This window comes from Entelurus aequoreus, linkage group LG02 (genome assembly GCF_033978785.1).
Source record: "Entelurus aequoreus isolate RoL-2023_Sb linkage group LG02, RoL_Eaeq_v1.1, whole genome shotgun sequence".
Lineage (NCBI taxonomy): Eukaryota > Metazoa > Chordata > Actinopteri > Syngnathiformes > Syngnathidae > Entelurus > Entelurus aequoreus.
Window position 1 is genome coordinate 53,999,126 of NC_084732.1, and position 12,806 is coordinate 54,011,931.

Below are 12,806 nucleotides of genomic sequence, written 5' to 3' on the forward strand. Positions count from 1 at the left end.
TATTTAAAATGAACATAAAAGAGGAAGACATGTGTGCCCTTGTCACACATAAGGATTGTAAATGATGGGCAAAATATTAGAAAAATGTGCAGTTCCCCTTTAACTAGCATACAAAGTGAAAAATAAGTTCAAAGTTGTATAGGGAAACGTTATATAACCCAGTGTTAAAATGTGTATATTGTTACCACTATGATTAAAAACCCAAATTTCCTGATGGGAATAAACATTGGTAAAAAGTATATCAATAAGTGTTATTTAATATACTTTTAAATATTGTTAAGAATTGTTTAAAAATGTACTATCATTTAGAAAGTATTTTTGGTTGGCACGCGGATCAGCCAATCGTGTCATGGTGTGGAATTAGTGTAAACCAGTAAGATCAAGTGTCTGTTGCATCAGACCGTCAAAGACGCGTACTGGGAGAGGCCCTGTTTGTGTGCTAGAGAAGCTAGTGTGGTAGTAGCAGCTGTTAATAGTGGAAAATACATGGCGCTTGATAAGCTAAAACCACCTCTACTTAAGCAAAGCACTGTAATATACTAGGGGTGTAACGATTCGATTCGATATTTGCGGTTGCCGTTAGGATTCAGGGACGACCTCATTTTTTTTAGAACGATTCTATCCGAAACGATTCAGTAAGTCAAAATTGATTCTGTAACTTTTTAGCTCCCCAAAAAATCAACCTGTGTTACTCTGAAATAAATACTGGATACAATATTGTTGGACCAGTTTGATCTGGTCCAACTAAACAGTGTTAAATTTGTTGACTAAAAATGTTTGTCTTAGTCCATGTCAACAGTGTTAATTTTGACAGCAGATTTTAATTTAGTTTTAATCAGTCTTTTGAATAAAATGTATTTTCGTTGCAGTCATATTTTAGCCATCTAAGTTGATTTAGTCTAGTTTATTCTCATGTAGTTTTTTCGAGTCTATTAAATCCCAGCTACATTCCTCAACATTTTAGTTGACTAAAATTACAGTAACTTTGTTGGCAAAAATATATAGTATAGAGGATAAGGAATATTTAAAGTTTTCTTGAAACCACTATTATTAAGGTTATTACGGAGCATCTCAAAAACTAAATTCACAAGAAGAATCTGTTTTAATCAGGGGAAAATAGATCATTGACAATAATAACTAAAACAAACATTTTTAGTTAATAAAATGAACACTTGTATAAACAAGAAATTCTGTCCAAGTATTGCAGTTGAAAATAACTACACTGCCTCATTTAAATCCAAAACAGGTACAAGGCAGCACCATAAGTGTTACAATAACAACAAGAAAACACGCAGTTATAAGTTAAATGATGCAAGCATCAGAAGAAGGTGAGTCGCAGGTTACGTAAAAAGAAGTGAACCGCTGTTAATACTAAAACATCAAACACTCCTTACACCTTATCTTAGCTAACAAGCAACTTACTACACATGTACAGTAATGCTGGAGTTACATCTGATGTTTTTCTTCACTTTATTTTTTTTTTTACTAATCAGCAGCTTTAAAGCCAAAGAAAAAGCAACACGTTTGCCAAGAGTTAACGTTTCGATTCTGACGTAACTGAAGTTTCATGACATGCTGAGGACTTGTGTCATCATGCAAGATGGTTGTCCTGAACTTGTGCTGGAGGTTCCACTATATAATAAAACCTTCACCAGCTGTTTCGCTTTGAGGAAAGCCACACTAATGATTGTTTGTCTTTGACCACATGCGGTGAATAACATCATGTTCAACCTGAGGTCCTAATAAAAAAGTCAGCCATCTAACATTAGAAGATACAAAACCCAAAACCAGTGAAGTTGGCACGTTGTGTAAATCGTAAATAAAAACAGAATACAATGATTTGCAAATCCTTTTCAACCTATATTCAATTGAAAAGACTGCAAAGACAAGATACTTAACGTTCAAACTGGAAAACTTTTTTTTTTTTTGCAAAATAGCTCATTTGGAATTTGTTGCCTGCAACATGTTTCAAAAAAGCTGGCACAAGTGGCAAAAAAGACTGAGAAAGTTGAGGAATGCTCATCAAACACTTATTTGGAACATCCCACAGGTGAACAGGCTAATTGGGAACAGGTGGGTGCCATGATTGGGTATAAAAGCAGCTTCCATGAAATGCTCAGTCATTCACAAACAAGGATGGGGCGAGGGTCACCACTTTGTGAACAAATGCATCAGCAAATTCTCGAACAGTTTAAGAACAAAATTTTTGAACAAGCTATTGCAAGGAATTTAGGGATTTCACCATCTACGGTCCGCAATATTATCAAAAGGTTCAGAGAATCTGGAGAAATCATTGCACGTAAGCGGCAATGCACGTGACCTTCGATCCCTCATTGTCAGTGTCAGTGTGTAAAGGATATCACCACATGGGCTCAGAAACACTTCAGAAAACCACTGTCAGTAATTACAGTTTGTCGCTACATCTGTAAGTGCAAGTTAAAACTCTACCGGTACTATGCAAAGCCAAAGATTTTTATCAACAACACCCAGAAACGCTGCCGGCTTCGCTCGGCCCGAGCTCATCTAAGATGGACTGATGCAAAGTGGAAAAGTGTTCTGTGGTGTGACAAGTGCAAATTTCATATTGTTCTTGGAAACTGTGGACGTCGTGTCCTCAGGACCAAAGAGGAAAAGAACCATCCGGACTGTTATAGGCGCAAAGTTCAAAAGCCAGGATCTGTGATGGTATGGGGGTGTATTAGTGCCCAAGGCATGGGTAACTTACACATCTGTGAAGGCACCATTAATGCTGAAATATGTTGCCAGCCAAGCAACATATTTTTCATGCGTGGCTTCGTAGTAAGAGTGCGGGTACTAGACTGGCCTGCCTGTAGTCCAGACCTCTCTCCCATTGAAAATGTGTGGCGCATTATGAAGCCTAAAATACGACAACGGAGAACCCGGACTGTTGAACAACTTAAGCTGTACATCAAACAAGAATGGGAACGCTTCCAAAATTGGTCTCCTCAGTTCCCAAATGTTTACTGAGTGTTGTTAAAAGGAAAGGCCATGTAACACAGTGGTTAAAATGCCCCTGTGCCAACTTTTTTGCAATGTGTTGCTGCCATTAAATTCTAAGTTAGTGATTATTTGCAAAAAAAAAAGTTTCTCAGTTCCAACATTAAATATCTTGTCTTTGCAGTCTATTCAATTGAAAATAAGTTTAAAAGGATTTGCAAATCATTGTATTCTGTTTTTATTTACCATTTACACAATGTGTCAACTTCATTGGTTTTGGGTTTTGTAGAAGACGTTCCTACCGTTTTGCCGTGCAGGCTGGGTGCACTGACAGTGTGTGTGATGTATCCCATGGATGGCATGGACCTTCTCTCCATCTGTGCAGAAACAACATGTTAAGCATAGAGTGTTAAATCAAACAGAATGTCTAATTCACTGCTGGGGACACGCACATCACACTGAAGCAAAGTTCAAAACATCGCCTCCAAACAAGTCTGCAAACAAATATGACGACACAGCATATTTCTTTCTCTTTTCCATCCATCCTCCATTGGAAACAAGCATGCGCCTCTGAGTTCGTGACGCTACAGGGCTTGGAAAAATTTGACATTTTTGCTTAACACACAGAATTAGTGAAAACGGGCCCTCTATAGCCAACCTTAAGAGGACACAAACAACAAGCGTTTTAATTAACTCCACATAAATTATAGCAAAAACCTGCTTTCTTAAAATAACATTTGTTTGCTAGCAGCAAGAGCAGCACTGTAAGCTGTTCCCTCGGAGATTCCCAAGCCACTATTTTTTGCTGTATAATAGTTTTTTTATTTAAATGCGAGATCAGAAGAAAGAGACCGCTGCTGATGTTTGAGATACAGTAGAGATGTTTATAGGGTGCTCACAAGCCCTGGGCACATTGGATTGGATGCTAATAAAACATCTCTCTTAATGATATTCCACAGGGACACACACGTACACGTACACACACACACACACACACACACACACACACACACACACACACACACACACACACACACACACACACACACACACACACACACACACACACACACACACACACACACACACACACACACACACACACACACACACACACACACCGCTATTACAAGAGCCTCATCAGCTTTAAAGATGCTGGGCACACCAAAACTAAGTTTATCTAGTTCTCACAAGCATTGCTCCCTTGCATGGTCACTGTGGCTGCCTTTGTTTGAAAATATAGCTTATCCAAATTATAATTTCCTGCATATAATTACACTGTGAGGGCAGATCATATGTGACGCTTTATATGAGGGGTCAAATGTGGGGCCAGCGTGTATGTGTGTTGGCCACTGTGGTTCTGGTTTGGCAGGGACATGTTGCTGTAAGGGTGTGGCGGGGCGTGGATGACGCTCGCTCTTTTGCTGCAGTATCTGAGTTACGTTGTATGCGCTCAAACCACCTGTGGAGTAGGTGTGCACTGCGTGAAAAAAGGCATGGAAAATAAAGCAATTATGCTATAACTGTAAGCCAATGATCATGAAACCTTTTATTTTGAAGGGGTGACTCTATGGAAGTATTATTGTAGCAAAATTATTTGCAAAAGTGTATCTCAATTGGTGCGTGTGTAATCCAATTCACCTGTGTGTGTACTAATGTGTGTGTGCACATTCAGGTGTGTGTGAAGCAGGAACCCTCTATGTGACTTTAGCGACACTTCTGCCGTGTACGACTTGTCTGTCTGGACGGCGATTTTAACGTGTAAACGGATTTGTCTGTAACTAACTCTTGCCTTTCCTTATACTCACCACTAGTCGACGCCTTGCAGCCACTCACACTTGTGTTGGCGTTAAAGCCAAGAACATTGGACTTTTCATTACTTGCTGTAAATAAAAGTTCATGTTGTAGCAGTAGCTTAGTTGTCAGAAGTATTTCTGTATTCAAATAGGTGATCATGTAATGGCATGGAGGTCGAAATGATCGCGTTTCCTCCGTCTGGGAGCGGTGCTCTCCTTTAGAAATAGAGCAACTTTGAGAAATGCTGTCATTCGAGAGGAATTAAGAGTAAAGCTGCTGCTTCTCCACATTGCCAAGATAGATGAGGTGGTTTGGGCATCTGGTCACGATGCCTCCCTTGGGAGGTATTTAGGGCACGTCCGACCGGTAAGAAGCCACAGAGAATACAGTCCCGTAGTCCCCCCCCCCCGATGGAGGAAACGTGATTATTTCGGTTGGTATTTAATTACTGATAACTTAATTCAATACATAAATACTTCCGACAACTAAGTTACTGCTAAATCATGAAATTTGTTTACAGCAAGTAATGAAAAGTCCATTGTTCTTAGCATCGACGCCAACACAAGTGTGAGTGGCTGCAAGACGCCGACTCGTGGTGAGTATAAGGAAAGGCAAGGGGTAGTTAAAGACAATTCTTTTCACACGTTCAAATCGCTTTAGAGACACGGCAGAAGTGTCGCAAAAGTCACGTGTAAAAAGACAGCCAATAGCGGGTTCCTGCTTCACACACTTAAATACGGTCACACACTTTATTTTACACACACGCCGATCGAAATACGGACAGACAGATATTTTTTACACAAAGACAAATCATAATACAGACAGACAACTTAAAACCCACACACGAAGATCTGATTACACACACACATATTGATATACAGACACACATTAGTACACATGCATGTGAATTGGATTACACAGGCACAGATTGAGATACACGTTTGCAAACAATTTTGCTACAATAATACTTCAATATGACTCACTCTCGCTATATTACAGTGTGTCCAATCCACAATGACTTAGCAGCAACATATATATTTAATGAAAGGTGAGACTCTCTCTGCACAATTTGGCCAAACTATTATTAGGTATTGATATTTTTTTACCACATGCCATGTTCCAAAATCTGCTGCACGTTTAGAACATAATATGGCAATCAATCATATTGTAAATAGCAACATTAGAGGACCTTATTAAATGATACTTGCAACATTGTCCACATATATTTCTAACACATTTGATCAATCACAGTAAAGGACTTCATTCCATCAAACCTTTATGGTCACATTTCAGCTGAACAGATACCGTATTTTTCGGACTATAAGTCGCAGTTTTTTTCATAGGGGGGTGCGACTTATACTCAGGAGTGACTTATGTGTGAAATTATTAACACATTACCGTAAAATATCAAATAATATTATTTAGCTCATTCACGTAAGAGACTAGACGTATAAGATTTCATCGGATTTAGCGATTAGGAGTGACAGATTGTTTGGTAAACTTGTAGCATGTTCTATATGTTATAGTTATTTGAATGACTCTTACCATAATATGTTACGTTAACATACCAGGCACGTTTGGTTGAGGTGGGGGGTGGCCGGTAGGGGTAGCGGGGGGTGTATATTGTAGCGTCCCGGAAGAGGTAGTGCTGCAAGGGGTTCTGTGTATTTGTTCTGTTGTGTTTATGTTGTGTTACGGTGCGGATGTTCTCCCGAAATGTGTTTGTCATTCTTGTTTGGTGTGGGTTCACAGTGTGGCGCATATTTCTAACAGTGTTAAAGTTGTCTATACGGTCACCCTCAGTGTGACCTGTATGGCTGTTGACCCATTAAGCCTGGCATTCACTTGTGTGTGTGAAAAGCCGCAGCTATTAAGTGATTGGGCCGGCATGCAAAGGCAGTGCCTTTAAGGTTTATTGGCGCTCTGAATTTCCGTGTACCACTTCGTACAGCGGCGATTTAGTTATAAATTTTACTTTTTGAAACCAATACCGATAATTTCTGATATTACATTTTAAAGCCTTTATCGGCCGATAATATCGGCAGTCCGATATTATCGGATATCTCTAGTTTAATTGTTTGAATTGTTCATGATTGCTATGTAAAAGGCAGACTGTAAAACAACTTAGAATAGAAACTGAAAATAAAAAATATAAAAAGATTGTATAATAAATGTGTTTCCACTATATAAATCTTAATAATATAGTACAGTATACTGTAGCAAAAATATATTAATAAATAAAAGGATGTCAACTAAATTATACTTTTTAAAAAATTATATAAGGTCATCTTCTAATTAATGTACAGTATGAGTTTTCAAGTACACTGTCCCCTGTTGGACAAGACGGGAACATGACAACATCTAGATCAGTGGTTCTTAACCTTGTTGGAGGTACCGAACCCCACCAGTTTCATATGCGCATTCACCGAACCCTTCTTTAGTGAAAAAATAATAATAATTGTTTTCAAATTCAAGAAAAAGTCATATGTTTTTTGACTGGTGCACAAAATGAACCGTGCATGAACATCACCTTGTTCAAAGAACAAAACCAACACAGTGCATTAACTCACAACAAATTACACACCTTACACACATTACCATGAATTGATTAACGTGGACCCCGACTTAAAGGCCTACTGAAACCCACTACTACCGACCACGCAGTCTGATAGTTTATATATCAATGATGAAATCTTAACATTGAAACACATGCCAATACGGCCGGGTTAACTTATAAAGTGCAATTTTAAAATTCCCGCCACACTTCCGGTTGAAAAACTCCTTTGGATATGATTTATGCGCGTGACGTCACAAAATCCACGAAAGTGGTTGGACCCCATCGAACCCGATACAGAAACCTCTTGTTTTCTTCGACAAAATTCCACAGTATTCTGGACATCTGTGTTGGTGAATCTTTTGCAATTTGTTTAATGAACAATGGAGGCTGCAAAGAAGAACGTTGTAGGCGGGATCGATCGGTGTATTAGCGGCTAAGTACAATACTTACAGCAACACAACAAGGACTACTTACTACGCCTAGCCGATGCTTGCCGCCAAACCCACGGATGAAGTCCTTCGTCGCGCCGTCAATCGCTGGAACGCAGGTGAGCACGGCTGTTGATGGGAAGATGAGGGTTGGCTGGCGTAGGTGGAGCGCTAATGTTTTTATCATAGTTCTGTGAGGTCCGGTTGCTAAGTTGCTAAATTAGCCTTAGCGTCGTTAGCAACAGCATTGTTAAGCCTTACCAGGCTGAGAATTTTTAACCGTGTAGTTACATGTCCATGGTTTAATAGTATTGTTGATCTTCTGTCTATCCTTCCAGTCAGGGGTTTATTTATTTTGTTTCTATCTTCATTTGAGCACGATGCTATCACGTTAGCTCAGTAGCTAAGTGTGTCACCGATGTATTGTCGTGGAGATAAAAGTCACTTTAAATGTCCATTTCGCGTTCTCGACTCTCATTTTCAAGAGGATATAGTATCCGAGGTGGTTTAAAATACAAATCCGTGATCCACAATAGAAAAAGGAGAGAGTGTGGAATCCAATGAGCCAGCTTGTACCTAAGTTACGGTCAGAGCGAAAAAAGAAACGTCCATTACTGCCTCTCCAGTCCTTCACTGTAATGTTCCTCATCTACGAATCTTTCATCCTCGCTCAAATTAATGGGGTAATCGTCGCTTTGTCGCTCCGAATCTCTCGCTCCATTGTAAACAATGGGGAATTGTGAGGAATACTAGCTCCTGTGACGTCACGCTACTTCCGGTACAGGCAAGGCTTTTTTTTATCAGCGAGCAAAAGTTGCGAACTTTATCGTCGATTTTCTCTACTAAATCCTTTCAGCAAAAATATGGCAATATCGCAAAATGATCAAGTATGACACATAGAATGGATATGCTATTCCCGTTTAAATAAAAAAAATTCATTTCAGTAGGTCTTTAAACACGTTGAAAAACGTATTTGGGTGTTACCATTTAGTGGTCAATTGTACGGAATATGTACTGTACTGTGTAAACTGTACTGTTTCATATAATGTATTCTCTTCCTTTGCAATCTACTAGTAAAAGTTGAAATCGATCAATCAAAAAACCTGCAAATCAGATGAAAAATTAGAGGGAACATTGTTTGGGGGTATCCATAATACGCTGATAGGGAGAAGTTTTTATTTACATGATAAGTCGGATGTGTCTTTACCTCTGTGGCGGAGGCTCCGCCGAACCCCTGAGGCTGACTCACCGAACCCCTAGGGTTCGATCGAATCCAGGTTAAGAACCACTGATCTAGATGATGCATTTTATATCTATTAAGTTTTCTTGCAAGAAGTCATTAAATGTTATTATCCATAGATTTAAAAAAATATATGCGAATGATTTTAGTTCTCCATTTTTTCTTTATGATCATGAAGGTGTTTATCATGTTAACTTTTTACAATAACTCCATTCTATGTTAAAACAGCAATGCTACAGCACACAAAAGCTGACTACAATAATATAAAATAACAAATACTAGATAATATAAATAATAATACAGGCTGTGGATTGGCTTTGAATTAGGGACGTATGATACTTACGGGCCTCAACATTAGGTACACCTGCATGAGTAAATCCAGAATAAATGCTGTAAAATATTTAGAAGTGTGGTTGTAGTTTAAGAGAGCTGTTTCTAAACATTGTTGGCTACCTTGTGTAGCTATATTTGAGAAATAACACACCACAAGCACATTAATACATGTGTTAGAATTATGGCTGTCAAGTGTTTTTTTAATCAGATTAATCACACACTTAAACTGAGATTAATCATGATTAATTACAGGTTATTATTTGCTTGCATAACAACAATTTGCTTAAGAAAATACCCCAATATTTGGATACAAATGCAATTTGGTAGTCGGAATGTCATACATGAACATTGTTTAAATGTTTTACGGAACTGCAAATCAAATCATTGATTTGCTCAAAACTTGGTGACAGTAAGTATAGTAAGAATTAAGTGCACATTTTGAAAGTATTTGCAATAATATAGCAAACTAGGTACAGAAGTACAGAATATTAATAAGTCATGTAATAAAGACATCCATATATAACTTCACATAGTGCACCATTTACAACTGCATTTACTTTTCCTTAGTTTAACCAGTTGCATAAACAAATGTATGCCATTTTTCATTTTGTTGGCACATTTGGTCCGGATGTGACGTGTCGGGCTATTATTGTGAAATCGGATGTGTGTGTGTGTGTGTGTGTGTGTGTGTGTGTGTGTGTGTGTGTGTGTGTGTGTGCGAGAGAGGACGTGCCTTGATGAGAAGCCAGTATGTTGACGAAAGATGTGACAGTTGTCAATAAAGAACATGTCTCTCACAATTTTCTGTTGGGTTTCATCTAATTAAAAAACCTAGTTACACAAATATGTTTATTTACCTTTTCAGATGACAGCGCTGATCTCTTTTTTTGTACAAACTATCTCTTTTTTGTATGACGTTAGTTGGCGACTTGAACGACATCTTGCAGTACTTGGTCTTCACAGAAGTCAAGTGTCTTGTGTGCGGTGGCTGTCCATTTTGAAAAGGTGTGGTTTAATTTATCTGTGGTAAACGTTGATAAACTCATAGTTTGTTGTGCTCTGTTTGCTGTCCATGTAGCATTCATTTTAGCAACACCATCCTCATGTTCATCTTCGCTTTAAGATGCTATTTTAAAGGTACCATATGTAGTAATGTTGCCAGGAATGGTACTCCATTTACGGTCAAAATTGTGTAGTCCCCTCCCACTCTCCATGACTGAGGTTGCCAGATACGCAGCCAAATTCAAGTCCTACTCCAAAGAACTTCAAATGGCAATGGGCGAGTCCTACACTGTAGGTTTCTCTTGTTTAGGCTTTTTGCAAGATGGTTTGCTAAGTAATTATGCCACATTTTACTGATGTCGATTAGCCAAATGTATTTGTAAAGTTACGCAGCAATATTCTCGTCGGGAGTCGGGACAGATTTTTGGCATTACCCTGTTAAAATGTCTAGTTTGACCACACGAACCACCATTGAAATAAGTATATATAATAATATATCGCCTAGGCCTACTTTGATGGCAAGCCAAGGCCAACAGTAAAATTACCGCCACATTTCGTTCAGCATAACTCCAAGTTGCATCCAACCTGATGCTCTGCATTCTCTTCCATGTACGCACATCACCATCTTTCAGTGCAGAGTGCAATTCTATGAGCCAACCCACGTTACGCAAAAACCACGTTACGCATAAATCATATAGCCTACAACCATGTCAATACACAAAGTAGAAAATCATTACATGTAATGCATTATATTGTGCCAAGCAAATACCACCCCATATGTGCCTGATGCACATACTGTACCAGGAACAACAATTAGCCGTGCTAATGTTGGAATGCATTTCCTCAGTGTATCAGCATATTGAGAACGAAATAGGCACTGACACTACCCATATCCACATAGGTTTAATTTGTCAAAAATATATTTTGGATGACAGGGCATACAAGCTAATGGGCATATATTTCCCGCGTTGACCTAAATGTCGATGTGTCATTGACCGGGCATGCTAAGCTACACTGGTGTGATGGTGCTTTGCTCCTAAGCATTCTTTTTTAGATTTACTAAGGTCTGACATATTTAGTAACTTTACCAGTGGCAGTAGCTCGACGAAGAGGGCGGTGCGTAACTGGCAAACTGGATGTGACACACTCACTGACTTTTTAATTGATCAAATGGTGGAGGGCAGGGCATCGAAACGAAAACAATAACAATATTTCAGGGCTGTAAATCTAATTTTGAAATGAGAATATCCCGACTGAACCGTTTCCAGTTATAAAGGTATTAGAAAAGAACATGATTTATTGATGCCTTTTGACGTATCCGGGCCATTTAATGATGACTTGACATGAAATTATTATACATGGTACCTTGAAACTTGATGTGCGCCGATAAGAAAATGTGTCCCTGCAATACTAATCAGTTTTATCTAAAGTTCCATCTGAGTTTGTTTTGAAGGGCGCAAAGCACATTGGTGTAACTATCAGCACACCGGCGTGTGACGTGATCACTGCCTTAGCAATCTGCACTGCTTTCCGCTGGTCAAAACAAACACTGTGATTAATCTTCATTCATTTATGGTAACGTGATATATTATTTTATCATTAATCACATGCGCTACCACATTAACATTGACAGCCACGAGTTAGAATTATTAATACAGCTCTTGTATTATATATTACAATGTGCAGATGTACCTAATGAAGTGGCCAGTCAGTGTATTTCAATTGTTTACTTTGAACACTGAAAGAATTAGGATGTGGTCAAACCTGTGAAAGACGAGTACAGATGAGTCCAGGGGAGGACGCTCCTGTGGTGTCCACGCTTGACAAATCATCCAGAGGCATGACAGTCCGTCTACCTGATGGGGTGTGTGGTCTGCGAGGGGACAGTGGCTTAAAGGAGGGGGAAACTGATGGGGGGACCTCACAGGGAGAAGGCGGCACAGAGATAGAGCGAGGCATCTCCACGGTGACGGTGAAGGACGAGGAGTCTGTAAAGTTGGGCCCTGTGTATAAGGGCGCTGTGGGGCTGCCGTGTCGGAACTGCTGCCTCTGCTGCCACTCATACAGCTGCCACACCATTCCCTCCTTGGTGGCCATGCGCTCGTCTGTGGACATGCGGAAATGGCTCAGTCGGTCGTGGGCGTATTTGTAGTCGCTGGGCAGGTTAAAGGTCGCTGAGGGAGAGTTGCTGCCAGACGGAAGGCGGGGAGACTTTGGTAATGACTGGCAGGAGGTGTCTGCTGTGCTCACTTTTACTTTTAAGGGAGGAGTTTGCCGTGGTAGGTTGAACTCTGCAGAGGGAGCACTGAAATAGAAAGAGAAACGTGTAGTACTTACATTATCAGTGCTGTATACAGGGACGGCTTTCCCAACAGGCGAACTAGGTGGCTGACGAGGGCGCCATTTGTTAGAGGGGACGCCAAATTGCAGAATGTAAAAATGTGTATATATATATTTTTTAATACAGACAAATATAGGTAAATAAAAATGT

General features: G+C 39.5%; 1 protein-coding gene across 6 annotated transcripts in view; it reads right to left on the reverse strand.

Annotated features, from left to right (window-relative positions):
• plekha7b (pleckstrin homology domain containing, family A member 7b) overlaps positions 1–12,806 on the reverse strand; it is a 254,813-nt gene that overhangs the window by 53,033 nt on the left and 188,974 nt on the right. For all 6 annotated transcript variants that reach the window (XM_062029101.1, XM_062029110.1, XM_062029090.1 and 3 more), the window contains exons 11-12: positions 12,080–12,620; positions 3,261–3,335 (exon numbers count right to left, since the gene is read on the reverse strand). In XM_062029101.1, the coding sequence (XP_061885085.1) occupies positions 3,261–3,335; positions 12,080–12,620 (616 nt within the window). The remainder of the gene's footprint in view (positions 1–3,260; positions 3,336–12,079; positions 12,621–12,806) is intronic.